The sequence below is a fragment of the Ictalurus punctatus genome, chromosome 5 (assembly GCF_001660625.3).
Source record: "Ictalurus punctatus breed USDA103 chromosome 5, Coco_2.0, whole genome shotgun sequence".
NCBI lineage: Eukaryota > Metazoa > Chordata > Actinopteri > Siluriformes > Ictaluridae > Ictalurus > Ictalurus punctatus.
The window spans coordinates 32,727,423-32,741,512 of record NC_030420.2 but is presented as its reverse complement, the minus strand read 5'-3'; the positions used below and the strand labels follow the sequence as shown (position 1 = coordinate 32,741,512).

At 40.1% G+C, this 14,090-nt stretch overlaps 2 protein-coding genes across 2 annotated transcripts; both read left to right on the top strand.

The window, feature by feature from the left end:
• The first annotated feature begins 3,199 nt into the window (after positions 1–3,199).
• foxe3 (forkhead box E3) lies at positions 3,200–5,691 on the top strand. The gene has a single exon (XM_017467394.3). It carries the CDS (start codon positions 3,545–3,547, stop codon positions 4,766–4,768), a length of 1,224 nt encoding a protein of 407 aa, XP_017322883.1. The 5' UTR covers positions 3,200–3,544; the 3' UTR covers positions 4,769–5,691.
• Positions 5,692–10,542: 4,851 nt separating this feature from the next.
• On the top strand, positions 10,543–12,639 carry foxd2 (forkhead box D2). The gene has a single exon (XM_017467176.3). The coding sequence runs from the start codon at positions 10,891–10,893 to the stop codon at positions 11,983–11,985; it is 1,095 nt and encodes a 364-aa protein (XP_017322665.1). The 5' UTR covers positions 10,543–10,890; the 3' UTR covers positions 11,986–12,639.
• The last annotated feature ends 1,451 nt before the right edge of the window (positions 12,640–14,090 follow it).

The window sequence follows — 14,090 nt, the reverse complement described above, 5'->3', positions numbered from 1 at the left end:
GTAAGAGTTACGTGTGTGTGTGTGTGTGTGTGTGTGTGTGTGTGTGTGTATGTGTGTGAACCACATTGAGCTGCTTTACTGAAGCAGTGTAGCGTACAGGGCCGCAGCGAGCCGGTCTGAGAGAGTCCCACTAGCCACTAATCCCCTGGTTTTCAGGAGCCCTGGCCCGTACTTGATGAGCTTGGGCAAGAAAAGAGGGAACTCTCTCTCTCTCTCTCTTTCTCTCCCTTGCTCTCTATCTCTCTCTCCCTCACTTGTACGCTTTCATTCTCTCTCTCTCTCTTTTTCTCATGGTCCTCCAAAACACGCCTGGAGCCAGCGTGCGAATGAGCGGACACTAAGTGTGTGTTCAGCAACTCGCTTTCTGTCTCTCTTTCTCTTGTCCTCTCTTTAGAACCTTCGCTGTGACATCTTTTTCTTTCGTCCTGTCTTTCTTTCTTTACTATTTGTTTGTCTGTCTGTTTGCTTCTTTCTTTTCTTTCTCTGCATTCTCTGAGAGTAAACATCTTGCCTTTCCTGCTTGTCCTGAGTACACACTCTGATTTATTTGTCAGAAGTGTGTGTGTGTGTGTGTGTGTGTGTGTGTAGAAGAGTATCATACTAATGAGCAAAATAGTCATTAAAGTCCTTGAGTTCTAATAAAAATACTACATTTCTGAAGGGTACAAACTGTCAGAATTGTCTGGAGTGAGAGCAGTGCTGTAGATTTTATTCAGATCGTGTTGAGAGTATAGCCATGAGTAAAGTATTACACAGATTACCACCGGTCCTCGAGCCCTGGGGGCTGTTGGGATGAGGGGGGGGGTGTAGGTGCTGTTTCCTGGCTGTAGCTTGTGTTTTGTCCCGCCTGACCTGGCAGCTCATGGGGCAGATCCTGCTCAGATAGCGAGCCCCCTCCCTGATCCCACGCCTGTCTGAAAGTGTTAGCAGTTAGCCGTGAGCGGCTCACTGGACTTAACGCGTCTGGGCCGGGGGGCTCCGGGGGCTTTGTGTGGAAGAGGACATGTTGGGAAGTGGCAGGCAGGTTATGGGTTATGACTCCGGTTTGATTCATCGCACCGTTTCTTTCACAGCGGTGAGGGAGAAAGGCTGGACGCCGAGTCTTGTTGGTTTAACCTTTGCTTTGAACATGTACACTGCTGTCTGTGCACCGACATCCCGCCTCCGCCCACCTCCGCCCACCTCATTTCTCGAAAACTGCTGTCTCTCTCTATCTTTTTTTATTTTATTTTTTATACCAACTTATAATACCACGCCATTTAATTTCTTATACACGATTCATTTATCCTAAACCATTTCCTCCGCATAAACTATATATTTTTTTCCAGTTTCCCAGTCACGCAACAAGCCGCATTTTTGTCTCATTAACTTATTAAATTTGTCCTATTAAAAAAAGTCGCTGCTATAACGTAAACGAGAACTTGTTTTTGATCTTCCGCAACATTAAAATGTAACTGTAAATGGATAAAAAAGTATCACTTCTCTTCCCTTAATGATTAAATTATGCAATTGTTTGCACTTCATATAGGCGTCGGTAATAGTAATCCCGCCTTGCTCTGGCTTCATCACACCACCCGGTCGTCGATCATTTCTCTATAACAGTACACCCTGTCGTGTTTTATTTCTTACTTTAAAGGAAAATAAATCAATCGAATTGACGCGTTTTTCTTATAACATCATCCTTCAAAACCTCGAAGCCACTGTTTTCTCACGCGTCTCTACGGTCTCCACGGGACCTTTATCTCTCTTCCACTCACTCTCTCGTGTCGTGTTAAGAGTTCATTAATATCAACTTAGTAGTTAATTAATATCAACTTAGTAGTTGATATTAATTGAATTTTTGAACCTTCAAAAGTTGTTCCAGGGTGGAATGTAGTTGCTTGTTGCAGCTTCTGTACAACAAACACCAGTGAAGGAAATGTCCAACACTTAACATGTCTTGGCTGACAGACTATTTATATAAATGTATATAAAAATATTAATTTCTGTAAAACTACCCGTTTAAAGCATAAAGAATAAATCACAGTGGTGCAATGACGCTAGATTATAAACACACAGACTACAAAAAAAAAAAAAAAAAAAAAAAAAAAAAAAAAAAATTTGGTCGTATTTACTTTTCTGGCCGTAAAGCTTTGACAGCTCAATTGCTGTTTTTAGAAGGGTGTTATTATTTTTCAATTGGTGGATTGAAAGTCGGGTTCGGCGGTCGGTTATAACCTCTCTCAGTGTTGTTTCTAGCCCGGATCCACAGCTGCAGCCAGAACAAACTACGAGATACAGAGTGTGTGTGGAAGAGAGCGGTAGAGAAAGTGACGAAAGATAGTCGTTGCGATGTTTCCGAGCTATTTTACACGGATTTGAGCTAACGTCCCTGATTATCAGGTATGCAGGTTCTTTGTCCGTTCTTTAGAGGTTTGTAAAGAACCTTTAACGTCACTCTTTGTCTAATGTCAGAAAACTTGATTCGGTGAACCGCCAGCAACACAACCCGCTTCTTAAACCGTTTCCTTCTCCGATCGTCTCCTTCTAATCCGATAAGTTTGACCGGCGGAAGTCTTGGCTTCGCGGCCCCGGGCCATTCAGACCCGAGGCCTTATCTAAAGTCGAGATCTCAGGTAAGATGTATATTCTGCATGCTCGCTTCCTAATAATGAGCAGTGCAGAAAATTCACTAAACTCTCTTTAAATCTTCTAGTGTAGCTCTGAGATGCAATTTCTATTCCTGGTTTTATTGATTTAAAAAAATAAATAAAAGTAGCTCATATGCGTTGTTTAAGTACAGATATTTGGCTATCATTCATTTGATTGGATTTACACATTATTATTTTGGGGAAGATTTACATTTAGGTATAAAGGGGTTTGGGGGGAGGGGGGTTGTTGTCTAGTATGTCTCTATATATGTTTAAAGCAAGTGGATAATATAATATTAGTAAGTTCTAAGTAGTATAATTAGTCACTGTTGTAGTTATTAATTACTCAAAGTTATTAAAAAGGGTTCTTCAAGAGTTTTTTTTTTTTTTTTTTTGGATAGTTAAGGGTTCTCAGTTTCCTAGAGCGGTTCTACTCTCTCAGAGGAACAAACTGAAGAACGCTTAAGGGCTGTACATTAGTCCTTAATAGTTATTAGCGGTCGTTGTATTGGTTTTAGGTTATTAAATAAATAGCTGTTTATATTAAAGTTATTCGGAGGAGATTGGTTTGGATGTCAGGCATGCACGGTGACAAAGGAAACCGAATGTAATAAATCTATAAATAGATTAATGAACCACTAAAAAAAAAAAAAAAAAAAATCAGGATGAATACCAACACATCCCGATGCCACTGGAGAGAGGTGTCGCTCGTGCGCTGGACAGTTCCTGACGTCACTCCGCCCACCTTATAAAGTCACACACCTGGCGAAACAAAACACCGACACACGCGCACAGAGAGAGAGACAGAGAGAGAGAGAGAGAGAGAGAGAGAGAGAGAGAGAGAGAGAGAGAGAGGGCAGAAGCAGTATAGAGGGCAACTCATTTTAAAACCTGCATTATAAAACACCTCTTTTATGAATCTGGCCAGTTTCTCCTACTTCTCGTGCAGCATGTCTCCGGCGGAGTCGCAGTCCACGAGCCCGGCGGCGGCGGCAGCTGTGTCTCCGCAGGTGAGCTTGGACTCACCGTCACTGATCCATCAACATCTGCATCTTCATCATCAATCAGGCGCTAAGGACGCTGTTCCTGTGAAACCGGAACCGCGAGAAGGCAGCCCCCGGGCCGAGCTGGAGGAAGTGGTTTCGGCTGGTCAACCTGCCGGCAGCCGGCGGAGGAAGAGGCCCGTGCAGCGCGGGAAACCTCCGTACAGCTACATCGCACTCATTGCCATGGCCATCGCCAACTCACCGGAGAGGAAGCTCACGCTGGGGGGCATTTACCGCTTCATCACGGAGCGCTTTCCGTTCTACCGCGAGAACTCGCGCAAGTGGCAGAACTCCATCCGGCACAACCTGACGCTCAACGACTGCTTCGTGAAGATCCCACGGGAGCCCGGGAGGCCCGGCAAGGGCAACTACTGGACGCTCGACCCCGCCGCTGAGGACATGTTCGACAACGGCAGCTTTCTGCGCAGGAGGAAGCGCTTTAAGCGCTCGGACGTCACCACGTATCCAGCGTACGCTCAGAGCGCGGGCGCGTTCGCGTTCACCCCGAGCCCCGCGTCGCGGCAGCCGTATCCCAACGCCTTGTACCCGTCCGTGACCTCGGGCTACAGCGGCTCTCCGTTACCCGGCTCTCCTCACGGGGCCGTGCTGCATCCCTATCAGCCGTCGGCGGGGGTCGCTCACGCGCAACTTCAAGGACAAGGCCGGATGTTCAGCATCGACAACATCATCAGCCAGCAGTCCGTCGCTCCCAGCGGCCCCGGAGCCGAACTTCACGTCGGGCTCGGTTCTGGAGATCTGACCTCGATGAGCGCGAGCTGCTCGGCGTTACCCGCCACTGACCCAACCAGCTTCCAGACTCAGTCTCTCAACCACACGAATTTGCTGAGCCGAAATAGCGGCTCCATGGCGCCTGCCTTCTCATCCTCAGCCTCTCCTCCGCACCTGACCTCTGCCACGCCGCCCGGTTTCTCTCCCGGCAGCTACTGCACCGGAAGCCGTATGTCGCGGCCCGGCTCGTGCGCCGAGTACACCGAACAGCTTCTGGGACTCACGGGAACGAATTTGAACTCGTACAACAATTCGTACGCGCGACAAGCAAACTTCGCATCCGGGCTCGAGCGCTACATGTGACCCACATATCCTACACGTCAAGACAGAATAAATATGTTTGTAAAAGTTATTTTTAAATGGAATTGTGTCGCTATAACTGTATTGTTAGGGCCATTTTTTCTTTCTTTCTAAAATTGGATGCATTTGGGATCTGGGGATGAGTGCATATTGTAAACAAATAACACATTTAACATTATAACTAGTCTAAATAATAATAAAGTATACTTTTCCTTGTTCCTCAAGAGTACACCTTTTGTACCTTTAATATTTATCTTTGACTTGGAAATGTCGATATACTGTACCTTTAAAATGATTAAGGTAGACCTACTTATGTGGTTTTTGTTGTTGTTGTTGTTGTTGTTGCGTAAAGCTTTAAAAGCAGCCACCTTTCCAGGTAAAAGATATAACACTAAAGGTACAAAAGGTGTACCCTTGATGGTACCACCCCAAGCCACAAGCACAGGTACGGTTTAGTACCACTTTTCTCTGAAAGTGTGATTGTGTTCACTCTGTTTCCTCATACATGTCATTAGCAGTATGCTAATTTCTGTCATATCTCTACTGACTGACCAAAGCTGCCGTCAGATTTGTACTTTAATCCTCTGAACTTCTTTCTGAACTCAAATCATTAAAAAGTTCACCGTTTCTAAAAACCAAAATAAAAATATTCTTCTTCTTATTATTTATTTTTGACTGTAGTGACCAAAATCCTCTCAGAAAACGCTACACCAAGGAAACGGGAGTTAGCATGAGCAAGTCTTGCTAGTCAGTCTCTATTTCTTTAATAGTCTATTTATACAGAGGTTGTATACTACTTAATGTTTCCATGGGCTTTAATTTAAAAATCTACACTTTATTTTGAACATTAGATAATGTTGGTGTGTAGCTTGCTAAGCTAATAAACTCATGCGATCTATGTCTGATTTGCGTTGCATTTTTGACTGGATGAGGAGTAGTAGTGGACACGTTTGTTTACTTCTTTATTTTTACGCATAAGATGTAAATTGTAAGTAATAAACGGGGTTTCTAAAGCCTTTTGTGTGTTTTTTCTTCTGCTGTGTTTATGGAGGATGTTTTTCCAGATTCTCCTGTTGCTTATTATTATTATTATTATTATTATTATTATTAGTAGTAGTAGTAGTAGTCGTAGGAGTTCGCTTGCCAAGCCAAAATGAAATAATAATAAAAAAAATTATATTTAAGTCATAAACATTATTTAAATGTAATGATGTATTAGTCGTTGTATTCTTCAAATATATTGCATTATTACATTTTTATTCATTTGGCAGATTGAGAAGGAGTTCAGCACAAGCAGTGACTCATGGGAGTTGAACTCGCACCCATCAATTCTGAAAAATCCAATAGTAGTCTGACCAGCTACCAGCACACAGGCCGAACTGGCCAAACTGGTGGACCATCTTTCCCAGTTGGTAGATTTCCTGTTGACTTTACCAGTGTTATTTTGTTGAAAAATCTTCTGTTCATGTAGCCTGTGGTTTGACAGCTGGTCCAACCTTCTATCTGTCTATCTATCTGTCTGTCTGTCTTTGAACGGATAGCCTTCACCACTGAACCATGACGATATATTTAATAAAAATAGGATATTAACACAATGAATTAGTTTAAGGACATAAATGTATCCTGTCTTTAGTGAGACTTTTGGTTTAGACTACTAATAAACCTGGTTCAGTATCTTGAGATTTTATTTAAAAATTCTAACAGAAAGCAGAGCGGGTTTTAATTTTTTATTATTTATTTATTCTTATTGTTTAAATAAATTATATATATATATATATATATATATATATATATATATATATATATATATATATATATATATAAATATATATAAATTTAGACTTCATTATGAGGCAGATCCTACATGATCTCTTCAGCTTGATGTTATAACAAAATATTTGCTTTAGATTAGTTTTACATTTTGTTTAACACGATCGTGATTAGGATCAACGAGCCTAATGAATTAAACCGGCAAATGATTACTAGACTGCTTAGAGCACATTGTAAGGGGCAAAGGTTTCACTATAAAGGCTATAATGAGACATTTCTTTACGTTAAAAAGCGTTCAGCCTTGACCAGGTAAATAAAACCCCTTGTCAGTTTTGTTGAAATAAATACATAAATAAAAATAACTCGCAGTTGTCACTTCTAGCTCATTAAAGAAATGCATGCATGCGAAAGAGTCGGTAATACACTTTCATTTTATTAATGTACACCAGTTGTCACCGAGCTCGCTCCTAGAGAGCTACCTAACTGCAAAATACAAGTCCCAGCCCAAATCTAACACCTGATCCAACTAATTTAGTACACCCATCACCTGGATAAGACGTGTTCAATCAGGGTTAAAGTAATGGAAGGAAGAGCTCCAGGAGGAGGAGAAGGGTTGGGAAGCTGTGATTTGTGTATCTTAACACAAATTTGTCCCCTTTATGAAGAGCTGATGACCAGGACCATGTTGGCAGTAAAGGTGCGACACCATCTGGACTCTCCGGTAACAGGTGTGTAGGGTGAATTCAGATATATTGGGACACTTCTTCGAATTTCCAGATTGCCTAAGTTTTTGTTGTTGCCATAAATAAAACAAATACAGCATTTAAAAAAAAATAAAAAATCCTCACTGTGTTAACTATTTACATATGAATGAAAAGTACGTATTTCATGTTCTGAAGTAGCATGATTGACTTTTTTTTTTCTCATGGCAGACTGAAAGACATTTTTAAGGACGTTTAACTATTCGGGACACGATTTCATTGGTTTGACTTTCAGCCACAATTACAAGTTGTAAACATTCTCTATTTGTAGCATACTTCTTAATGGCATCCGTTATACACATTTTAATACTGCAGAATTTTAAATAAATCTTGTACAAATTAATCAGCAACATGTTTTAATATTATATGGACACGGACTGAGTAAAATTGACTACATATTAAGTTGTTGGTCTGAGTAATTATTCTATAATTGATTTCTTTACGCAATAACAACAGTAATAGGGTTTAGAAAATCGTCAGTCTCAAAGTTACACTGCTACACTGGTTGTTGCAGTTTCTTTGGTGTCCACTAGATGGCAATCGAGACTAAGATCATTTCTGGATGGTACTAAACTGTACCATTCCTTGATGCTGGAGGTGGTGCCCTTAAAGTGTACATACCTTTCTTTACCTTTATGTAAACATATGCTACAGTATGTTTTACCTAGAAATAGTGTTTACTCTGTAAAGTTAAAACTTTAAAGTTGTGCTCTAATAGGTTATTATACCTTAAATTGTTTGAAAGGTACAATATGTCCACATATCACAAGGTACAAAAGATAAGCATATACCACACAGGTGACAAGGAAAGTTAACGCCCCCTTTTCTGAGTTTTTTTTTTTTTTTTTTTTTTTTTAAAAAGATCGTATTGATTGATTGATTAATTGGATTGACCGTTTTCCCTGCAAAATTGATCAACAGGATTGTACCAAATACTCCAAACAACTGGATTATAATCCGAAAAAAACTACAATTTTCATGCCCAAGAATACCAGTTGGCCGCTGGGTGGCGCTGTTATCACCGTGTAAACACACAACCTTCATGGGTCAGAAAATAGCAATAGCCTATATATACGTATGCATATATGTATATAAGACTATTTGGAGTCAGAAACAGCAACCAGAACCAACAAAGTTCTAATATTAAGACAAATCTGAATATATAATGCAAGATCTGGATCATCTTTTTAAAATGAGCACGCTCTGGTTTGTCCTGGCATTGAGGTAGCTCATCGCGCTAACTTTACGCGTTTAAATGAGAAGTCTGTCCTTGGGCTCGGGATATTTAGTTTCCAAAAGTCACAGCGTAATTTCACTTTACAGACCATTGAATAACGTATTGATGTTAAATAAAAAAGGACAGTATTTAAAATATAATCAGAGTTCATTAAAAAAAAAAAAAGATAAAAAAAAAAAATCAATCAGCTCAAATGTGCCTAATAAACAATTAAGTAATTTTGAGGGGTTTTAACAAAATCTGGCAACACCATTTCATCCACTACTTATGAGTTGCTGTAACCCTTCTGTCCCCTTCCTAGAGAGCTACGTAGGACCTACTTGTGGTTAGTATGCTTTTTAAATAATTATATTTATATTGTAATGTTTATCCCAAAAATGTTTCTTCTTCTTCTTCTTCTTCTTCTTCTTCTTCTTCTTCTTCTTCTTCTTCTTTTAAAGTACGTAAAGTGCTGTAGTGAGAATGATTATTTAATCATGACCCCAGTGTGAGAATTTTTTCCTTGTGTCTACTGAGCCCGTACTGTTCCATCAGTGTGGATCTATTCCTTTTTTTGTTGTCCTGTTACTGAGTCATGTTAAAATAAAAATGCACCAAACCACTCTTTTACTTCCGGTCTACTTCTCTTGCTATATCTATTTTCATCTTTGCACCAAAAATTAGTCACGCGAGGAAAAACGCAACTGAATGCACAGGGAAATTTTGCATGCAGTTCTAAAGAAGAGCGATGCAATGAAGACGAAGATTTATTTGTTTGTTTATTTGTTTATTTTTTTTTGGCACCGCCCATGCTTGTCTATTCATGTTTTTTTGTTTTTATTAGTCATGTGACAGATTGGAGCAGGTTGAAGAATACACGTGTGTGTGTGTGTGCGTGTGTGTGTGTTGGGTATGTATGAAAGCTATGTGAATAACGCAGACGGATGATGTTTTGAATTGTGACGGGTGTAGAAAAGCGCCGAGCGACAAGTCGATAAAATAACAAAGGTTTTAAAGAATTTAAATGAATTAATATTCATAATTCATATTCTGACTAATTGTAAATTCAACTGTTAGATTATAACGAGTGAAAAATTTATTATTATTATTATTATTATTATTATTATTATTATGAATATTATTACATATATTCATTATAGTCCTACATACCTTATTATTACACATATGCAAATTCAATATAGACGAGCTATAGAAGCTGGAAAGGAATGAATTAACCTCCATAACTCTAAGGAGACGCGGATGTTTCATCGTTTCCACTCCATAAGTAACATTAGCTTATTCATTTTGCATTTCCATGCAGCTACTGAACGAACAAGAATATTCATGACTAATTTGACAATTAATAAATAATCAGGCCTATAAGGTTACTGGACTCAATACATTTAAATAAATGTAATAGGTTATATTCAAATGACGGTGAGTTTACAACAGTGCGAATAAATAATCCATCATATACAGCTTTATTTAAATAGGCTAACTGAAATGATGTGTGTTTAAGAATTTAGCGAATGTATTATTTACTCTGTGAAATCTACAGATATGAAAGTTATAGCCAGGTCGTTTTTATTGTAAGGTTCTATACAGTAGGCTGCTGCTTCTAAAACACGATTCTACAGATGCTACAAAATGACAGTAATTATGTCCGATAGCCGATGAGTGAGTCTCCGGGTTGTTTGTTTGTTTGTTTGTTTGTTTGTTTGTTTGTTTTTAACGTGTAAATTAGACTACTATCAGTTTATCACTTAGGATGGTTTATTTAATCATAAACATTTTTACAATTCTAAAATGGCTTAAATAAATATATATATATATATTTTTTAAAATAGTGAAAGCATATTAATGCAGTAACGTTTTAAATAAGTTAACAGATTTTATTTTATTTTATTTTATTTTTAAAGTAAGAATTTACAGCACAACTTAACTTTTGGGGAGTCGGTGAAGTCGGCGCACGCGCGCGCACACACGCACGCGCACGCACACACGCACACACACACACACACACACACACACACACCTTTTCCTCCTCCCTTTTTCACTGCTCTCTGCTGTAAACTTTGGTTACGGACACGTCGGTCACGTGACCCGTGGGATAAATAGTTTTTGAGAAGCATGAGGAGGGGGTACTAGACTCCGGAGCTTGTGCGGGGCGCACCGCGCTGCCTCCGTGCGTCATCATAAACACACAAATTCTCTTTAAAAAAAAAAAATGAAGACGGAAAGACGCGGGTCCGGTCCGGACTGATTACTGACCTCAGCAGTGCGCGCTCACGGAAGACCGTATACGAGACCTGGACGCGGAAGGAGTGAGAGGACAAAGAGGAGGAGGAGGAAGAGGAGGACAGCACGAACCCCCCAGCATGACTCTGGGGACGGACGTGTCGGAGAGCCCGGCGCTGTCCGACGACGTGGACATCGACGTGGTCGGCGGCGACGGCGTGAGAGACGGGAAATATCTGCGCCATCCTCGCGTTTTCCACCTGGACCATGACTCCGACGACCCTCTGTCGTCCCACGAGGTCGGGGAGGGCACCGCCAGTGGGTGCCCGGATGAAGACCGCGTCGGGGCTCGAGGCGAATCCGGAGCCGGCGCTGACCCATTACTAGGGGACAAACCGGCGAAAAACGCGCTAGTGAAGCCGCCATATTCGTACATCGCGTTAATCACGATGGCCATCTTGCAGAGCCCGAAGAAACGGCTGACTCTGAGCGAGATCTGCGAGTTCATCAGCAACAGGTTCCCGTACTACCGCGAAAAGTTCCCAGCGTGGCAGAACTCCATCCGGCACAACCTGTCGCTCAACGACTGCTTCGTCAAGATCCCACGCGAACCCGGTAATCCGGGAAAGGGCAACTACTGGACGCTGGACCCGGAGTCGGCCGACATGTTTGACAACGGCAGCTTTCTGCGCAGACGGAAGCGCTTCAAGAGACACCAGAACAGCGACGTGGTTCTCCGTGACGCGGGCGGATTCCTGCCGGGATTTGGATACGGCCCTTATGGCTGTTACGGCCCTGGTGCCGGTGGCGCCGGCGGCTACGGACTGGCCCTGCAGAACTTCCACGCGTACCATCACCACCACCACCCGGCTGGGACGTTCCCTTTCCAGGGCGCACCGTGTCCCCTTCCCGCCGTGCCCTCTTCCATCTTCTCCTCGTCGCCGCACACCGTGCCGCCCTCTCTGCTGGGAACAGATCTAAGGAAGCCCTTCTACCCGCAGCTCGGTCCCGCACTTGCGCCTCACAAAACGGACACGAACACATCGCGCCGCCCTTCTTTCTCCATAGACAACATCATCGGTGCGACCAGCTCGCCTCCTTCGGCGCCCTACAGCGCGCAGTTACCGGCGGGTCAGGCGCAGATCTTAGCCATGCTCACCCCACCGTCCTCCAACCACTTGAACCTCTCTCCGGAAACGATCGCACGCAACTCGTGCGCGGACTTCCTCCGGTAAAACGAGGACGACGAACTTTTTTTTTTCTTTTTCTTTTTTTTTTTTTGAGAGCATTTCTAGTTGTTTCCCCAGAACGGCGCAGTCCGTTTTTTAAAATTCGACATTTTGCTAAGGTAGGAACTGACTTTTTGTGAGGCTAAAAATTCTCTCTTTTTCTTGTGGAAATCTGAGAGTAAACAAACAAACAAACAAACAAACAAACAAAAACTTTAAGTAATTACGCTATATTTATGAACTGTAAATATGTACAATATTGAGAAAAACAACATCGTGTGCATTTAAAAAAAGAAAGAAAGAAAGAAAGAAAGAAAAGGTAGTCCGAGGTTAACCTTTGACCTTTGATCTCCAGTCCAGCTGTTTTTTAAACAGGAAACCATTCAGTTAATTTGATCTCATTGTGAACGCTGGATTTTCCTGTCGGCGCGCTTACAGATTGTTATTGATATTGCTATGGTTTATATATATATTTTTTGTGAGTTTTGTGAAAAACGAAAGCACTGTTTAGTAGTAGAGAGACCGAAAATATCGACTCAGGTTTACTTCTTCTTTGTTTTTCCTTATTTTATTATTATTATTATTTTTTGAAAAGCACATTGCCAGAGACAGTGGGGTTTTCACCCGAACAGCGGTGTATCAGTGTCAAGTATAGCTGTTTATATATATATATATATATATATATATATATATATATATATATATATATATATATATATATATATATATATATATATAATTTTTAAAATTTTATTTTACATTTTATTTTTATTTTTTTTTGTCTTTAGACAGAAACTAATGATGTGGCGTTGATGTAACTCGCATTACCTCTCCTCCTGTCTGACTGTGCATACGTTTCCCCCCTTATTATTACATTGAAGATAATCTGTGAAGAGAATGTCGTTATGTTGTAAAAAAAAATACCCCCCCCCTTCCCCAAAAAAAAAACACAAAAACAAAAAAACCCCCAAATAAACGTCATGTTCATAGGTCATTTGGTTGTAATGACAAGAAAATAAATGTTGTGGAATTTTAAAAACTGGTTTTTTTTTTTTCCCTTCGTTACATTTTTGTACTCTCCCTAGGGACAGGGCTGATAAAAAAAAAAAAAAAAAAAAAGAAGATATAAATGAAGATAAATTTAAAGTGCGCACTGCAGCAACATGATTCTTCGCCTGCAACTTTTATAGCTTTATAACTGAGCGTGTTTTATTTATTTATTTATTTATTTTGGTTGTTGTTGTTGTAAATGATGGAAATAAATTAGAGTCTTAAAATAATCCCACACTTTTAAATGGGGCCCTACACAGTTTTATAGGCTGCTTTTAGTTTTATTTTTTAAATCTAACATATTCAAACTCCGATATTCACTCTGCTTTTATACACTCCACTTGTTCCTTCACACGAAGTCTTATTGTGCATTGGGCACTACAGGGTAAATAATACAGTAAACAGTACAAGTGTGGATCCATGGCAGGTTAAATATCAGCTTCTACAGGTGATGGAGGCCTGGAGTGATGAATTTACCTAAATGACCTAAATCTGCTCGTTTAGACTTATTATTATTATTATTATTATTATTATTATTATTATTATTATTATTATTATTATTATTATTAGTAAGGTCTGAAACCCAATAATGTATTCAGCATGTTGTAAAAAAAAAAAAAAAAAATTAATTATGAAAGTTAATGAATAAATATTAAAAATGAAAGTTAATGAATAAATATTAAAAATGAAAGTTAATGAATAAATATTTTTAATAATCAGTGAAAAAGCGTTGAATAACATTGCTTTAGACCTTTTCAACAGAAGTCATGCAAAACTCGCATCTCAAGTCAAGCTGCTTTGGGAAAAAAAAAAGACACACAAAAACAAAAACACGCTTTTAAAGTAAACGCGGTTTCCAGTTTGTTACTTTCAAAAAAAATAAAACAAAAAACAAGACTGTCACAATTGTTTGTGGTGAAGTGTTGCATTTAGACCTTCAGTAGCCTGGGGACAAATCTGGCATTGAAATATTCTCAATCTAGCATACATTAGATCATTATTTTACAAAACATATTTCATTTGATTTATAATGTATAACTTTTTTCTTAGTCAAATCAACC

Coding starts and splice junctions, on each gene's coding strand:
- foxe3 (XM_017467394.3), top strand. CDS start 3,545: ATGAATCTGGCCAGTTTCTCCTACTTCTCGTGCAGCATGTCTCCGGCG.
- foxd2 (XM_017467176.3), top strand. CDS start 10,891: ATGACTCTGGGGACGGACGTGTCGGAGAGCCCGGCGCTGTCCGACGAC.